At 38.9% G+C, this 16,440-nt stretch overlaps 1 protein-coding gene across 4 annotated transcripts in view; it reads right to left on the bottom strand.

Annotated features, from left to right (window-relative positions):
- LOC131437600 (neurexin-3) overlaps window positions 1-16,224 on the bottom strand; it is a 297,301-nt gene extending 281,077 nt beyond the window's left edge. For 3 of the 4 annotated variants that reach the window (XM_058607059.1, XM_058607077.1, XM_058607068.1), the window contains exons 1-2: window positions 15,518-16,224; window positions 4,202-5,202 (exon numbers count right to left, since the gene is read on the bottom strand). In XM_058607059.1, coding sequence (XP_058463042.1) covers window positions 4,202-4,864 — 663 coding nt within the window. In that variant the 5' untranslated portion in view covers window positions 4,865-5,202; window positions 15,518-16,224. The remainder of the gene's footprint in view (window positions 1-4,201; window positions 5,203-15,517) is intronic. The other variant, XM_058607087.1, reaches the window with a different exon arrangement.
- Window positions 16,225-16,440: the final 216 nt, after the last annotated feature.

The raw sequence follows: 16,440 nt of genomic DNA, 5'->3' as shown, positions 1-16,440 counted from the left end.
AAAGTGATTGCACAAACTTTCTATATGAGAAAGACAATAAGTGTACTTTTATAGAAAAGCATCGCTATCATAATCTTTCAATAACACTAACAAGTAGGTACAAATTGAATAAAAGATTTAGAAATTTACATATCTTCACTTGAAAAATATATATTGAAATGTGGCAACCTTGCACGCTATACGAAATTGAACAACGCACGCTGCGAACGGAGCAAAGCCGCACGTACCAGTTTTGCATCGTCATTTTGAATGACGATTTGACTGTTTTGACACTCATCGCCCTATAATTCCGAAACCGGAAATCGGATCTGGATGCAATTACACAGTATATTTAAAGACAATGAGAGCTTTAATTTGAATCATTATTCTTATCGAAAATCGGTTTAACCGTTGCTGAGAAATCGAAGTGAGTTCCGTTTTTAGAGATTTTCCTCACTATTGTCGGTGCTTTCGGAAACGGAATGCGAGGACTGGTAGTCCCAAAGTAGTTTTATACATATTCACTAGCAATATCTGCCCACTAGATGAATTTAGCAGTAAGTTTTATGAAAATGTGCACCTCGTTTCGCCATCGCTTGAGAAAAAATACTCATGGAATTGAAAATTTTCACTAACCGGCACTGTAATACCGGAACCGGAAATTGGATCTGGATCAACTTTCGGGGACTTTTCAAAGAATTTGAAGACCTTTTATTTGCTTCTCAGTTTGTGAAAATCGGTTAAGAAATTTCCAAGCAAATGGATTGCGCATTTTTTCATAAATTTGCTTATATTTCCTTGTAATTCCGGAACCGGATGGCATTTTTCACAGCGATTGCAGAGCTTTTCTATACGACGAAAGTAAAAATATTGAAAAAATTCCTTATGGTACAATAATTTTTTTAGTCAATGTTTTTCAGTGTAGGACTCACTACACTTTGTATATTCGAATCCTACACCGCAAAAAATCCTACATCGTTTTTGAAAATTCAAAGTCAATTAAAACAAAACACCACTTTCAAATTCAATGAAACTTTGTCCCAGGGTAGATTATTATGTCCCTTCCAATCGTCAGAAAACTAAAACTGAAACTTCTTTTTTGCAAATATCAGGCTACCAGTATTCTTTGAAATTACCTCTTTCTCTCTCTCTCTCTCTCTCTCTCTCTCGCAAATTGTGATTCATTAAATTCTTGATAATGGCTTTCAGTTTAGTTTAGTTTTCGGTAAAAAGACACTGTAAATTTATCTTTTGTCAAAAACAAATTTTTATTTTTGTGAATTGTTTTTTAAGTTTTAAAGTCAGTGTAGCACTCGATATGGAAGTTTTTTTAGTAGTTTCATTGGAAAATTCGACTGAGTTTGTGAAAATCAATAGTATAGTAATTTTCTGTAGGCTTTATCATTTTTCGTCAACTATTTGAATGAAAATTGTTAAACAAATTTAGCCCTTTTCAAAAAGCAGTCTAAATCAATGTTGGAAAAGCAAAGTACATTTAGTGACATTATAAGACAAACTGTGAATATTTAGCGCGAAATCCGTTATATTGAATTCAATTAAAAAATTAAAAACTATCCAATTATCTAAATCCAGTTTTTAAGTAATTTTATTCATTTTTACATATGTAAGGAAATTAATCATCATGTTCTGAAAACCCAACCGGAAAAATTTTTCTGGCTACGCGCCTGACTGAACTCAACGCATATTTTGCTAAGATCTCCATCAGAATCTATATTAGAATCAAGAGAGCCGAACAGTAGAATTGTGCCGAAGAACAGTCGTACACAGCAAAACCACACCAAAAGCCTGCCAGTGGAAGTCGTCAGTCGTCATGGAAGAAGCGCTGCTCAGTTAATTGTTAATTGTTCGGGATTTGTGTCGGAATTCATCGTGAGTTTCAAATACATTTACTGATTCCGTCCGAAATGGATTGTTTCATCTTCTTCGGAATCCAATTGGAAATCACAACTTGAACTCCGAATCAAATTTCGGATGAATTTACCGGAATAAGCCTCATCTCAGCTCGGTCTAAAGGCAGATCCTGTTGGTCATGACAATTCAAGACACTTTTCATCCCCACAGATCGCCATTAAGAATTACCTGAATTTTTATCCATTTCTTATCAAAAGCATCAGATTCATGAAATGAAATTTGAAAAAGATTGCTCCGTCACTCACGCAATGCGAAAATGAAAGTATTGATGGAGAACACATCTTTGAACTAGTATGGGTGTCGCTTTTGAAATATGCCGTGCGAAACAGGGTTGCCACATATACAGATTAATCTGTATTTTATTTCTCTTGAAAAATACAGATTTGATAATTTAATTTCTTAAAATTTGTTTAACAAATATATTTTCTGAATATAATTCATATGTCTATGGGGATTAGGAAATCTAGAGCGGCCCATTTTTATATTCTCGTAAAAATACACCGATCTTAGTCGTGGGGAATCTCAATATAGATGGCTCCAAGACAAGATAATATTAAATTCATTGATTCCATGAGCGAGTATGTTATATAAAGTTGGATATGGAATCTGCTCCTTCACAAGCTACTACGCTTGGAGGCACATGTAGTGCTATAAAAAATACTTCGTAATATTTAATTGTGTATCAGAATGTTCGATGTAACTGATCTGTACTTTAGTGCAGGTGCATTGTTTCAAATTCTCTAGTAGTGAAGAAAGGGAATGCTGACTGACTTTCGGAAGTGTGCCAGTTTTATTCGTATTCACGACATCCAGTAATGTCTCTGACATTACCCACCCACCTTTTTGACACGAAAAACGAAGGACGACAAGATTGAAAAAAATGGTTCTATATTCGAGGACAAAATGAAACAAAACCCAGGTTTTAGAACGTGTTGTAATGTCAGAATCACAGAAAGAAAAAAGTTGAGATTGAAATAGTTTTAGAAATCAAAATTTCACTGTGAAGAAATTGAAAATATTTAGAAAATTATTTTCTTGTTTAAATTTTCCAAAACACAAGAAAACACATGAATCTGGGATGAATGCTAGACTACAAACAAAAAAAAACTGCTTTGGAATCCAACTCCGTCAACTATTGGGAGTACAAATTAATTCGGCACGTTTTTTTTGTGTCAAAAATGCATTTTTTTTTTTTCAAAATAATAAGAACTGAGGTACCTCTCGTCGATGATAACGCAAATAGATGAATATTTTGTTGCTAATTAGTTACGGTAATTTTGAATTTGTTGCTCAATCTTCTTTTATTTTTTTTTTTGAGTACCTGGTGCCTCGCTTAGTTCATGCTCATAACTTTAAAGATTAATTAATCACCACTCAATTTTCTCAGAGATGATTTGATCGATTTTCACAAACTTAGACTCAAATGAAAGTTCCCATAGTCTCGAAGGTTGCTGTTTATTTCCATCCGGGTCCGACTTTCGGTTCCAGAACTATAGGGTAAAGTGTGTTTAATCATTTAAAAATTCTTATTAACTTGACATAACTGTTTACAAAATGAAACGGTTATGTTAGTTTATACCCAAAGGAAGTTTCTTGTTTTATTCAAGATAGAAAAAATAGTTCTTGACAGAATATTCTAGTGATATTTTTGAAAATATACGAAATATGAGAAAAGCTTCATTACACCACTAGATGGATTTAAAAAGGTTTTTCAGTTTCGGACCACTGTGCGACGTTTCGATCGGTAGTGTTGGAGACTTTCTCGAGCACAACTGAAACTTTTTATCACAGAAACGAATGCTATTGTAAAAGTGTTAAATTCGAGCCTGGATTTTATCTGGTTTTGCTCGGTAAAATATCTGGTAAAAATTCATTAAAGGATAGAATCCTAGCACAGAACGATAGATTTCTAAAGTTCTAAACATTCCAGACTTTTCACAAGTTGTTTGTCAGAGGCAGGATCGACATGAAAATATCAAGCCAAGCTCTGAAGTCCTGCAATTGTGAATTGACGTTACCTTTTTGCCGAAAACAAGGACTAACACAGTAGAACATAAAACAAAGACCTACGAAGCCTACTCCGGTCGACAAGGTAAATTTTCGTCCACAGCCTGCTGTCTGGCACGCATTGGCCATAAAAACAAACCCGGAGACGAACAACGACAACCCCCTCTCGGAAAACGAATAAAAGCATGTATTGCAGCAGTAGGCCATGAAACGGCGGAAGAGTCAATTTATTTACACGGACAGTATAACCTCAATCTCGATCCCCGGCAAAGCCGACACTCACCTGCACCTTATGCCAGTGTCCGTCGTGTAGATCGCGCCCGACCGTGATGATTTGGGCACCACCGCCCAGATTGAACCGCAGCCGCAGGGCGCCCTCGACCAGTTTGAGCTCGAAGAAATCGTACGTTCCGCCGTCGTCGGTGTACAGAACCAGACCGTTCGATTGTTCCGTTTTGAACTCCAGCTCCAGCGATCCGTTCAGTCCGGTGTACCACTTGCGGAACTGAGCGAAACTGGTCAGGGAACCGTCCAGCACAAATCCGGAACAGTAACGTGAACCGATACAGGCCAACAGCAGTCCGACCAGCAGCACCAACCGCGGCACGCTCGACCGCACCGGTGCCACATTCAGAAGCACCGAACGACGAAAACTGCAACTGGGAGCACGGACTTCCGGCGGTCGCCTCGCCTCGACGTCAAGCTGAGTTTTATCGGATTTGTTACGATTATGGCGATTATTACGATTACGACTATTTCGGGCGCATCCGTCGGTGGCGGCATCGCCGTGAAAACCGCCGACTGATGGTGGTGGCGTCGTGCCGCGGGAGGTTTTCCATTCACACAAGTTGAAGGTGGGGGCCGCTGCTGGTCGCCGATGCTGCTGCTGCTGCTGCTGTTTGGCCCCGCGAGTCGTCGCGGCCATCTTGTTGTTCTCACACAACATTGCACTGAACTGACGACGAAGACCGGAGAGAGCGATCTCTCTCCCTCTCGCTTCCCCCGTTTTTTTTGCGTGACGAGAAAATTTGCAGTGTAGTTCACTCTCTCTCACTTATCAACACATGGATTCACAGTTAGTAACGAACGACGCTGGGGAACTGGGGGAACTCACGCTCATTCGCTCTCTGACTATTTTCACTATTCGACAATTTCGCGGGTGAGCTTTTGGTAATGTTTTATTTTCTTTTCGCTTCGTTCACTTTTCGCAGCTTGCTTTGATTATCCTGATTCTTTTGGCTGCTTTTCTTCTTTCACACAGTGAAACAAAATTCTAACAATGAGCTGCAAGTGACATTAATTAGTGGGATATTTTGGATCGGTGATTTACACGTATACTCGAACAAACACACACATACACAGGCAAAGAATTTTCACCATGCTAATATTGTATTACTATTCATGGAAGCAAGATCGAAATAAATTCAAATTTTACTCATGAATTTCCAATTACTTTTCACAATCATGGGATAACAAATGAAGTAGTGTTCACTTTATGTGTGTGTATGAAAGTTGGTACTGGTTTCCACTCGCAATACGGATCATTTAACATTTTCGTACGAAACGGGCTTCGGAACCTGGAGGGCAATTATGTTTAAGGATTAAAACTTCTAACACAAATGAAAACCGCAAACAAAGCAAACAATTTCTCGACCCACGTGAAAAACATAGTTTTAGACAGTCATCTCACCTGAAATACCCTTTCTGTACGCTCGAAGGCAAATTCACACAAACACACACATAGAAAGAAGTAAAAAAAAACAGAACCTTTTTCTCGGTTTGGTGTCGCAGATTCGAGCAATCGGAGGCACACACGTGCTGCTGCTACTTCGGCAAACGGCATGTGTGAGGGGACAAGCCAATCTGAGAAATCGCGATGCTGGGAAAATTACATTTCACTGATGAAAGGGAAGGCCGTTTTTACAAAATGAAGCAAAATGCGAGGACAGAGCCAGCTGACACATCAGCTGCTTGCTGTCGCCGTAGCGAACGGGGACTCATTGGTGAAGCATTGAATGGCTACAAATTGAGTTCCGTTTTTATTTGCATTCGTTGAGTAAAAATGTTTGCGATTTGCTATTTACTGGCAGTAAAAAGGTCAAGGTCAAGTAATCTCAAGCGCAAAATTAAGTTCATTAAAAATTACTCGAGGAAGTCACCTGCCACCTTCTTTATTATCCTTTGCTTTAATGACATCAATCAGTGGTTTCATAAGATTTGAAACTTATAGTTGGAGAAAAAACCGTGTAACTTCGAAAATTAATTTTCAAAATAAAGTATAACTTTAAAAATTCGCAAAACTTAGAAACTTGTTTCTGCGAGAAGTCTTCAAAATTATGAAACATCGAGATCTGGTGTTATCCGGGAAAATTTGGGACTTAGAAATCAAAAATTTTAATTTTCGATGCATAATTTCTAAAAAAATGCATGGAACGACAAGATCTAAACACACAGTGAACAGGTTAATAGTACGAAGAGCGAAGGCTTTTGGGGGTATCGCTTTGCGGAAGACTGATGTACTGGAGAAAAAAAACCCTTCTTAATCCACCGATAATGCCTATCTCTTGCAATTTAAATAGTCTCATTGAGACATTTGTAAGTAACCTAACAGTAGGTTTAAAACGGGTCTATGTCTAAGAAGAAACTAATTCTTTTCTCTCCGAGAAATTTTGTTGCATTGAAAAACATTGGGATTTGTCGATTACGTCAAAAACACAAACAAATTCAACAGAAACACACATATCACATCGATCACAAGTCTATTCTTCTTCTCTTCTACTTTGCCACCGGCACTGATTCGAGATTTTGTTTTTGTCTTTTTTTTTGCTATCTACGGTGGGAAAGTAGAAGAAGAATAGAGACTACACTAAAGAGTCGTCTAGAATCACAGTTCACAAAGATCTTCACAACGGTAACGATCGCAACATTAATTACGAGCAAATTAAAACGAACCGCCAATTCGGTTCTTCATCAGTGGTACCCAATATTAAAAAAAACTGAACTAGAAATTTAAATAATTATCAAAGTGGCCTTGAAAAGGGCCTTCAAACAATATAATTACGGTTCGACTCGAAAGCAATAGAAAGTAAAATGGGTAACGACCGTGGGACAACCGATCATAGAGAAGCTTCACTTCACAGTGATTTGTTTCGGGTGGCCCTGAAAAGGGCCTTCAAATGCTTTTATTCGTGGGATTAAAATCCGAAATCCGATGAGAACTGCTACGACAGTCATCGTTTACCGAAAAATACACCTGAACTGAATGTGCTTCTAGATGGCGAAATCATAAATGACACATAATTTCACGAAAAATTGAACAAAGCGCTAATGCTAATGCTCACGTCTGCTTAGCGGTTTACGTTGAACCGCGAGGTGGCACTATCAGCGCAACATGAACAACAACGTGAATGAACCGAAGACGAAACGCAAAAATTAGACTAGAAAAACATTTCCAATTGCTTTGTTCGTCATTGACATTCGTATTCTGGTTTGTCTTTCGGGTTTGATTGATTCGTGATTTGTTCTCACTAATCAAACTACTTACAGGCCTTTCTCAGGGCTTCTCAAACAAAGGGTTATTTCTTCTCATAGAATGAGGGCCGACTACAGGCTAGAGAAACGGTTATTCAGCGAGTTCCAGACAACAGGGAATGTTACGAGGAACTCTACCAGTAACCGTGATCGCGAATTTTCTTTAGAGCTCAGTTTTTTACAGTTGAGCTATGAGTAGTCTGAAACGATCAGCTTTTCGTTTCACATTGTTCGTTATTCTACTGAAAAACTAAACAATCTCACACCAGCGCCGCTTTAACATATTGAGGCCAAGCAAACTATGCTTGAGTGGCCCTGAAAAGGGCCTGTATGTAGTTTGATTCGTGGAACGAAATCACGATCCAATCAAATCCAATGTACAAAATCGAGACGGTCCAAACGACGACGTGATTTCCTGCAGCTACACAATGCATAGCACACAGCTCAGCTGTCTACGAATGAGTAAACCACGAGGAAACGGCTTCTCACTGGAAAAGCTCTGCAAAGTTCGATTTGAAGAAGCCAAAGGTCGATTCTATATTAGGAAACAGAAGTATGTGTGAGCTTCTGGTAGAAACATGTTGCACGGAAGAAGAAGCCGTGAAAAATAGTTGAATTGTGAGCATAATAAGCATGACCATCGATGATGCGAACACAACGAAGAATGGCCCTGAAAAGGGTCTATAAATAATTCAATTCATGAATCCAATATATGACCTAATCAAAACCGATATAACAACTGGACGTTCGAACAGAATCCATATCGAAAATCAAACAATATTTTGTTGTTTTCGAATAGATCGATCACGCCAGATTTTCTTTGATGAACAAAACGTTTTTCATACAAATAAAATCAATATTTCAGTAAATAATGCATATGTAAAAATTAAAAACAAACTTTTTTTTTTCAAACTACAACAAAAAATAAAACGACTTCAAATTTTAACTGAATTCGTTCTCCGACCCCGAATTGGTTTAAAATAAAATTTGTATGAAATTCATCCTCTCTGAAGTTTTCGAGTGTAATGTTCCCAAAATGTACTGAAAATCGAGGACAAATCCCACATCTAAAGTATTATCTGACGAAAACTGTCTGTCTTTGGCAATGAAAAAATGGCTAAATTTTGCTCACTCAGCATGGAAAATCGAACTACTCGCAACCCTAATTTGCGAAAATATTGAATATAATCAAATCAACTGCCACCACTTCTGTTAAGAATATTCCAAACAAAAAACTTGAATTTTAAACACTTGAAAATAAATAATATTTCAAGTAAAAAACACATGAAAAATTTGGAAAAAAAACATTTTATTTTTGAAACTAAAAATGAAACGACGTCAAATTTCAATTCGATTGAATTCGTTCCCGGGTCCCGGACTGGTTTAAATTAAAATATAGCGCGTTTGAATGAAATTTATCCTACCTGAAGTTTTCCAGTGTAATTTTACCGAAATTTTGGACTCTATCGTAAATAATTGAGGACAGATTTCATATCTAAAGTATTGTTTGACGGAAACTGTTTGACTTTGGCGATGAAAAAAATTGGCCAAATTTTGCTCGCTCAGCGCGAAAATTCGAACTACCCGCAACCCAAATTAGCGAAATTATTGAATATAATCAAATCAACTGCCACCAACGCCAATGAAAGTGTTAAAAAAACATTCGTCGACAGCCAGAAAGTCTCCAGATCGTAACGATACGCAAACAAAGTCGGTCATAGTATAATCAAGGAAGATGTACATTAGGGTGCCAATATTTCGGGGTCATCTCTACTTTCCTCAGTGCTCGAAAGTTTAGGCACATAAAAAAATAAACCACCGGGCGGCTCCCTTTATCCATATTTGATTCTGCTGAAATTTTGCATAGGGACATTTTTGTTGGAGGTGCTTAAACTTTTGAGCACTACCGCTTTACGAAATTAGAGATGACCCCTAAAATGTTGGCACCCTAATGAAAATGACGATACTGATAAAAGTTTTTAGATTGACACTGGGTTGAAAACAACCTCGTCAAACCACATTTTACACGGCTTTCAGAGCCGAAATATTCTACATCAGCTGCAAGAAAAAAAGGTAACAGAGATTTCAAAACTCACTAAACTACCGAAGTTCGCAAAAATAACCCGTTTAGCAGGCCATATGTTCCTGTGGTTAGAAAAGAAACATTAGCATCCCGACCGTGACCATCAATTAGAAAATTTTTAGTGGAAGAGTACCTGAAAAATAAAAACAATTGCTCCGGTCTATTTTGGCAGCATTTAGCATCTTGCCATTGCGAAGTAAGTCTATGGAGTGATATGCCCCGAACAACGTTTCCCAATAGAAAAAACTGTGTTTTCGATAGTTCCACGACAAAAGGACCTAACTGCAAATGAGAGCCTCTCTTGGCTTACTTTCTCTTTTGATTATTACTGAGCGCTAACTTGCAGTTAGGCCCTTTTGTCGTGTGACTATTGGATTTTCGTACTCCGAACTTGGTTTGCTTTTTTATTTGTATTCGATTTGTGTACTGTTGATCTTTGTTGGACTGTTGGATTATTGGGCACTCGAATTCTTGGACTTTGGGCTTTTAGACTCTGACCCTCACGGACTTTTGGTTTCTACTACATCCTGTTTTGGTCTATTGATCTGTTGGACTTATAAACTCTTAACCTTAAGAATTCTTGAACTTTAGTATTCTTCGATTTTTGATCTAATAAACTTTGGAACTCTAGGAATTTTGAGCCGTTCAACCTTTCAACTTCAAACTTTGTATTCTTTAAATTTAGAACTCTGAACTTGAATTCCAAAAGTACTTCTTGCTCTCTTGGACTATTAGGTTTTTGATTGGCTGTACTCATGGACTCTCAAACTTTTGCTCTCTTGTAGTCATTTGAGTTCTTGGAATCGTAGACCCTCTTCTGACTGTTGGACTATTGAACTCTTTGGATTGAATTTAGACCTGCAATTTTTAGATCCTTGGGCTTTTTGGTTGTGTGAACTCTGAGACACTCGAACATTTGTATTCCTAGACACTAGAAGTTTTGGATTCGTGGACTCAGAACTTGGACTGCAACAATTTGTCTTGGTCTCTGACATTTTTAGGTTTTTGACTTGTTGGACTCATGGACTAGTTAAACTCTAGTTCTCTTGTACTCTTGTTAGGCTCTTGGTTTCTTGAGTTCTGGACTTGGACTCGACAGTCAGCCTTGATCTTTTAGACTGTTGAACTTTTGATTTTGGACCATTTCGGAGTTCGAAACTCTTGGATTCGTGGACTCTTGGCAACTTAGACACTTGGACTATAGTATTTTAAGTCTGTAGGGTTCTTGGATTGCTGGAGGGGTGATCATCAGCAAGCTATCTTGGCCCCTTGGACACGTGGTCTCTTAAACTCTTGATTTTTTAAACTCTAGGACTATTGTTTTCTTCTAATTTTGAATTGTATGACCGTTGAACTCTTGAACATTTGGTCTTTTAGAAAAAAAAAACTATTAAAAAGTGACTTTTAGGCCTTCAACGTACGATAAATTCACTAGTGAAAAATGCATACAGAAAAAAACTTTCCCACTTTTTAGAGTATATAGATTTCGTAATTTGAGCATAAAACGTGAGTCAGTCAGTTTTAGGCCACGAATTTTTGTCATCCACTTTTTTCCAAATAGTGTTTTACCGGAGTTGCAACAAGAGGGCCAAGCGTAGTCGTGATGAAAAATTAAGAGCTCATGGACTCGGATCTCATGTACTGGTAAATGTTTTTTGCAATGTCCACTTTGAACGAATTAGTTGGGTTCGTAGAAAGGGGAATTGAACTCTCGGAAGCAGTTTATAGCAGATCGTATGGCATTTAAGATTCGATTTTGTATTATTTTTCGTTAAATACAAGAGTGTCTTGACACCACAACGAAATGCGACCGTAGTACTTATATCTCAATAAACTAGCCTAGCGAATCGACCCATCGCTAATATTGAAATTACCGAGAATAGAGTTCCCGTTCCAGAGTTAGGTTTGTTTTGATGTGATCTAGTTGGATTTTATAAGTTTAATGATGACCGAAAGCCGTGGAAAAAGTTACCAAGGTTCTGAGCCTTAAATTTGAAGCTCCACAAAAATTATTAAAATACATTTTAAAAACTGCAATTTTTTAAAAAACAAAACCTATTTAGATGGCCCAGGCGCAAGGTTAAATTTTGACACACTCTTTCCAACATATCGGCCGGTATTTTACGATTAAATGTTTCAATATTGGCTTCCAATGCGTCATACGATGCTGGTTTATGCTTGTAGACATGTGCCTTAACATGGCTCCACAAGAAATAATAGTCGTTAAATCACAGGATCTAGGTGGCCAATTGACAGACCCAAAACGTGAGATAAACTGTTCACCGAAGGCGGCTCTCAATTAGGGGCTTTGTTTCGTGTGCCGTGTGGGATGTGGCACCGTCTTGTCGAAACCAGGCATGTCAGGCATTCTTCTATTTTAGGCAAAAACATCGTGACTTTTTTGGGATGCATTACTAGCTCTTGCAATGCTTCTGGCTGGTCTTCACTTCGGATGCAGGTTCAGACAAGAATCCCACATCCAAAATTTGGTTCCAAAATTCCAGGTAAACTAGTAACCGAGTTTTGGATGTGTAATTCAGCTTCAGTTTCAAAATTGGATGTGGGATTCTTGTCTGAATCTGCATCCGTAGAGAAGACCAGCCAGAAGAATTGCAAGAGCTAGTAATGCATCCCAAAAAAGTCACGATGTTTTGCCTAAAATTGAAGAATGCCTGACATGCCTGATTTCAACAAGACGGTGCCACATCCCACACGGCACGCGAAACAATGACCAAATTGAGAGCCAACTTGGATGAACAGCTTATCTAACCTTTTTGGTCCAGTATTCAGTTTAAGAATTCTGGATTTTTGGATTCGGAAATGAAACTGAACTGTAGAATTTGGTTCTGGACCGGGATCCTGAAACTAGATTCTGTGTCTAAATTTTGAAACTTAATTCTGGATTTAAGTTTAGGTTAGAATCCAGATTCAGAATTCGGAGCCAAAATTCCGGTCCCGAGGGTTATCTGGAATCTGAGTTTTGGTTCCAGAAAACCGGTTTCTGGCCCGGAACTGAGTTCCTGCATCAGGTCCAGATTTGGGATTTGGAATCCAGCACCAGAATTCAGACTCGGAATACCGTCCAAAAGCTCAACACCAGAATCCAGCTTAAGAATTCCGATCGTAATTCCAGGTCAGGAGAAACTATTGAAAATTAAATTCAATTTTAGAACTTGATTTTGGACCAGGAATCCGGAATCAGAATTAATTGGCTCAAGTGACACGTTCCCCTAGTTATTTGGAAATTTGTGCCTTCTAGTTATGTGGAGATTTTTTATAACTGATTTAGATCTCGGGACCTGGGAGTTGCAGATCATGAAGCTAAAACTAGATCTGGACTCGAAATCCAGTGAAATCAAGATAAGTTCCGATTGCTCTTTTGCACACAAGACAAAGGCAAAGGCTTCAGCACACAGAAAAAAGCGGGTGGGTAATGTCAGAGACATAACTGGATGTCGTTAATACGAAAACAACTGACATGTTCCTTAACACTTCCGAATATCAATTAGTTGATCAATTGTATGAATTATGCAAGCATTCCCCTTTTCTACATTTTTCGCAAAAACAAAGAAGGCTTCACTTGATCTCGATTACTGTGAATTTCACACAGCGAAAAGCGCACAAATCTAACCAAACTGTTCTAGATTTGCACTAAACTGAAGATATTTCCCTTCGATTTGCGAACAACAAATCCTGATAGTTCTTTAGAAAAATTTTAGAGCCATTAGAACAGCTGATTTTGTGTGATGCTCTCCACCATTGTCCCCTTTTCGTTATTTTTTCACCAATGCAAACTACAAAGAGCTGTGACGTAATCGCTCTTGTCGGGAGCGAAACTAGTTTTGCAAACGACACAAAATACATCTGCTCGCAGTGGCGATGGAATCCAAACTGATCCAATTTTTGTTAAGAGGTTTCTTTCTACGTGATTTCCTGTGGCTTTTTCACTAATGGGCGGTCCTAACGGCTATAAAAATAGTCGCATACAGATTTTTCATGTCGATTGTTTCATTTCGGATTTGCATTTCATTGAAAGAAACTATCAGGATGCTGTACGGCATTCATTCCTGCCTTTCAGAAGGACCAAATTGTGGAACTCACTATGATACTAAACACTGTTCGGATCATTTTCTCGAACGATTTGTTGTACAGAAGCAGATATTTTGTTCTCTTCCTCAGAACGCGTTTTGATTGGCTGTTGTTGACATGGACCGAATGAGACAGTGTACTACTGAAACACTTCAATGCTATACATATTTAAGTTGAAAAATTTCGATTCTGTTGGTAGTTAGATTATATAAATCTTTTCACAGATCACTGAGCTATGAGCTTTAAAAATACGAGAAAAGCAAACGCGCCTTATGAATTATCCTCTTTGATACTCGATTATACCAATCATTTCAGAAAAGTTTAATTTTGAATTATTTGAGATTATGTCACACAACTGAAAATTTTATCATAAAATTGTGATCATATTTCCGATGGCATGTAGCAAAAATTATGTCGATTCGTTAGATACAACAAGAGATATTCGCGATCAAAAACTTATCACTCTCTCAGAGAGTAAATTTTGAAAAGGTGCCCCATAGTAAAGTAAATCGTATTCACGACAAAAAACTCGCATCTTATTTTTATTCGTACTCACGCTCATCCGGTTATGTCTCTGTCATCACCCATCCGCTTTTTCGATTTTCCCTTTCTATGTATTACTTATATTAATATGAGTTACATTTTAATTTGGATTTCAGTTGGGCGTTTAGCCACAAATGGTGACTGTTCAGTGGAAAAGTGGAACTTCTTCCAACTTTGCCAGCGTCAATTCATGATTAAATTAAAGACCAAAAGACGATTCATGATAAAATTATAGACACAAACTGAACAAGTTTGACAATGACACAAGACACGATTCATCTGTGTGATCTGTCAAAAACAGTGTTGCCAAAAAGATACCAGCAAAAATAACACCCTTTAGATGAAACTAAATTTCCACAGTATGAAAAACGTATCAACGCACTTGGTTCGAGTAAATCTATTTCCAGAAACTTCCCCTACGCTTTTCTGAGCAAACATTTCATTCAAAAACTTTCCCTTGAGAAATGCAATAAATTTGCTCCGAACGTCAATTGGCAATTTCCATGTCCATCAATTCCAGCCAATTTCGTGTACCGTCCGTCGTCGTCGTCGTCGTCGTACTTTTTGGGCTTATGGGTTTTGTGTTTCGAGGATTCCAAATAGAACACACCGAAACCACCATCCTCCTCTGCGGCACTCACATAATTCCCATACCGCGTTGAAGAAACTAATCGAGAAACAAACAAAAAAAAAAGAACACATATTCATCTCCAACCATTCAACTGTTCGCTTCACAAACTCTCCGATTGTAACTGCAGAATCACTATTACTACAAACTACTAACGGGGTAGAGTAAAACAACACACAACTGATACGAATCCGAACTCCGAAAATGAAACAAACAAAAGCAGAGAAGGGTTCCCAAAAAGCTCTACCGCAGAGAGAGAGCTCACCTCACTCACGGAACGTCCTCTGACAGATGGAGCACACCAACACACACACACAAGCGCAGTTCATCTCTTTTTGCACTCAGAAGGATTCGCGTTGGGTGCCCTTTAGGACATTTATTCCAACTAGCAGGATCAGACAGCGAGAGCGTCAGAAATCAATACAAAAATCCTTGACAAGAAACGAACAGTTTTTCGCGTTTTTTTTCTTTTCCTCAGTGCCTTTTCACTCAGAACCCGGAGGGAGGGTTGGAAAGAGCATGGTCGATCCAAGGAGGCGGCTTGAGATTGAAGTAATATCCTTGGATCCCGATTCGCTGCCTTGCCTTACTGACTGAGAGAGAGAGAAATTAGAGGGTTTCGATTTTTTTTTCGACGCATAAGAAGATTCTTACTTCGGATCCATCATCGTAATTTGATTGCGAGGGAAAACCAGTGACCCAGTGACAAAGTCCGAAATTCTTACAACAATTTTGTTTTCACGAAAACCACTGTTTCACCGTTTTTTATTTTTCTCAGTCCGTTTTTTTGTTTGTACGTCTCTTTCTTCTGACGTCAGGAACTATTTTTCGGTTTTCTTCTCTTCTTCGGTGCTCGGCTACTGTGAATGTATCACGTAATCCTGACGCGACTCCGCGGTGAAATTATCCTTCCTGGCTGTCCTGACGAACCTGTTCGAACTTTCCGCGGGACACTTTTAGTCGACATTTCTTCACCAGTTTGAACACGAGCAGGAGTGCCATTTTCTCCATCGTCGACGGTCGAAGAACACTATCGAACTTCACTATTATCAGAACATTTTCCCTTTGCTCGTAAAACTTCCTGGAAATCCACTTGAAATCACACGCACCCGCACAAACACACGCACACGGGTCGACCGACCGACCGACCGACACACACACAGATAGAGTCACGGACTCTTATTCCTGTATGCTCTTCGATTGCCACTGCTTCTTCCCATGGTGGTGGCCACACTGCAGTAAATTTCACTCCGTTTTTCCCTTTTCTGATTTCGAATTCAGGGAGGAAGCTGACTGACAGAATATCCAACAGAACAGAGCCACACAATCAAGGAAATCACTTTCCCAGGACCGTTGGCCCGACACACGCGAGGGTCCTTTGCAGAAAAACGTCTGTCCACGTCGGATCGCAAAGCTCAACTGCACTCGAACCGACGACGTTTCGAACCGTCGTCAACTTCTTCTCAGGCGCTGCTGGTTCTGGTCGAAAACCGACCCGACCATGGAAGCTTTTTTTTACAGCCGAAGCACCACCGAGTGGGGATGCGGAACTCATTCTCCGGATTCCGAATGCAAAAACGCAGCAGGCTCCTGGCAGACGGACGACGACGGTGCATTGGAATTTGTTTTCTCCTGGATCGTCGTGTTT

This window comes from Malaya genurostris, chromosome 1 (assembly GCF_030247185.1).
Source record: "Malaya genurostris strain Urasoe2022 chromosome 1, Malgen_1.1, whole genome shotgun sequence".
Taxonomy (NCBI): Eukaryota; Metazoa; Arthropoda; class Insecta; order Diptera; family Culicidae; genus Malaya; species Malaya genurostris.
The sequence above is the reverse complement of the archived record's forward strand: the minus strand, read 5'-3'. Positions and strand labels throughout refer to the sequence as shown.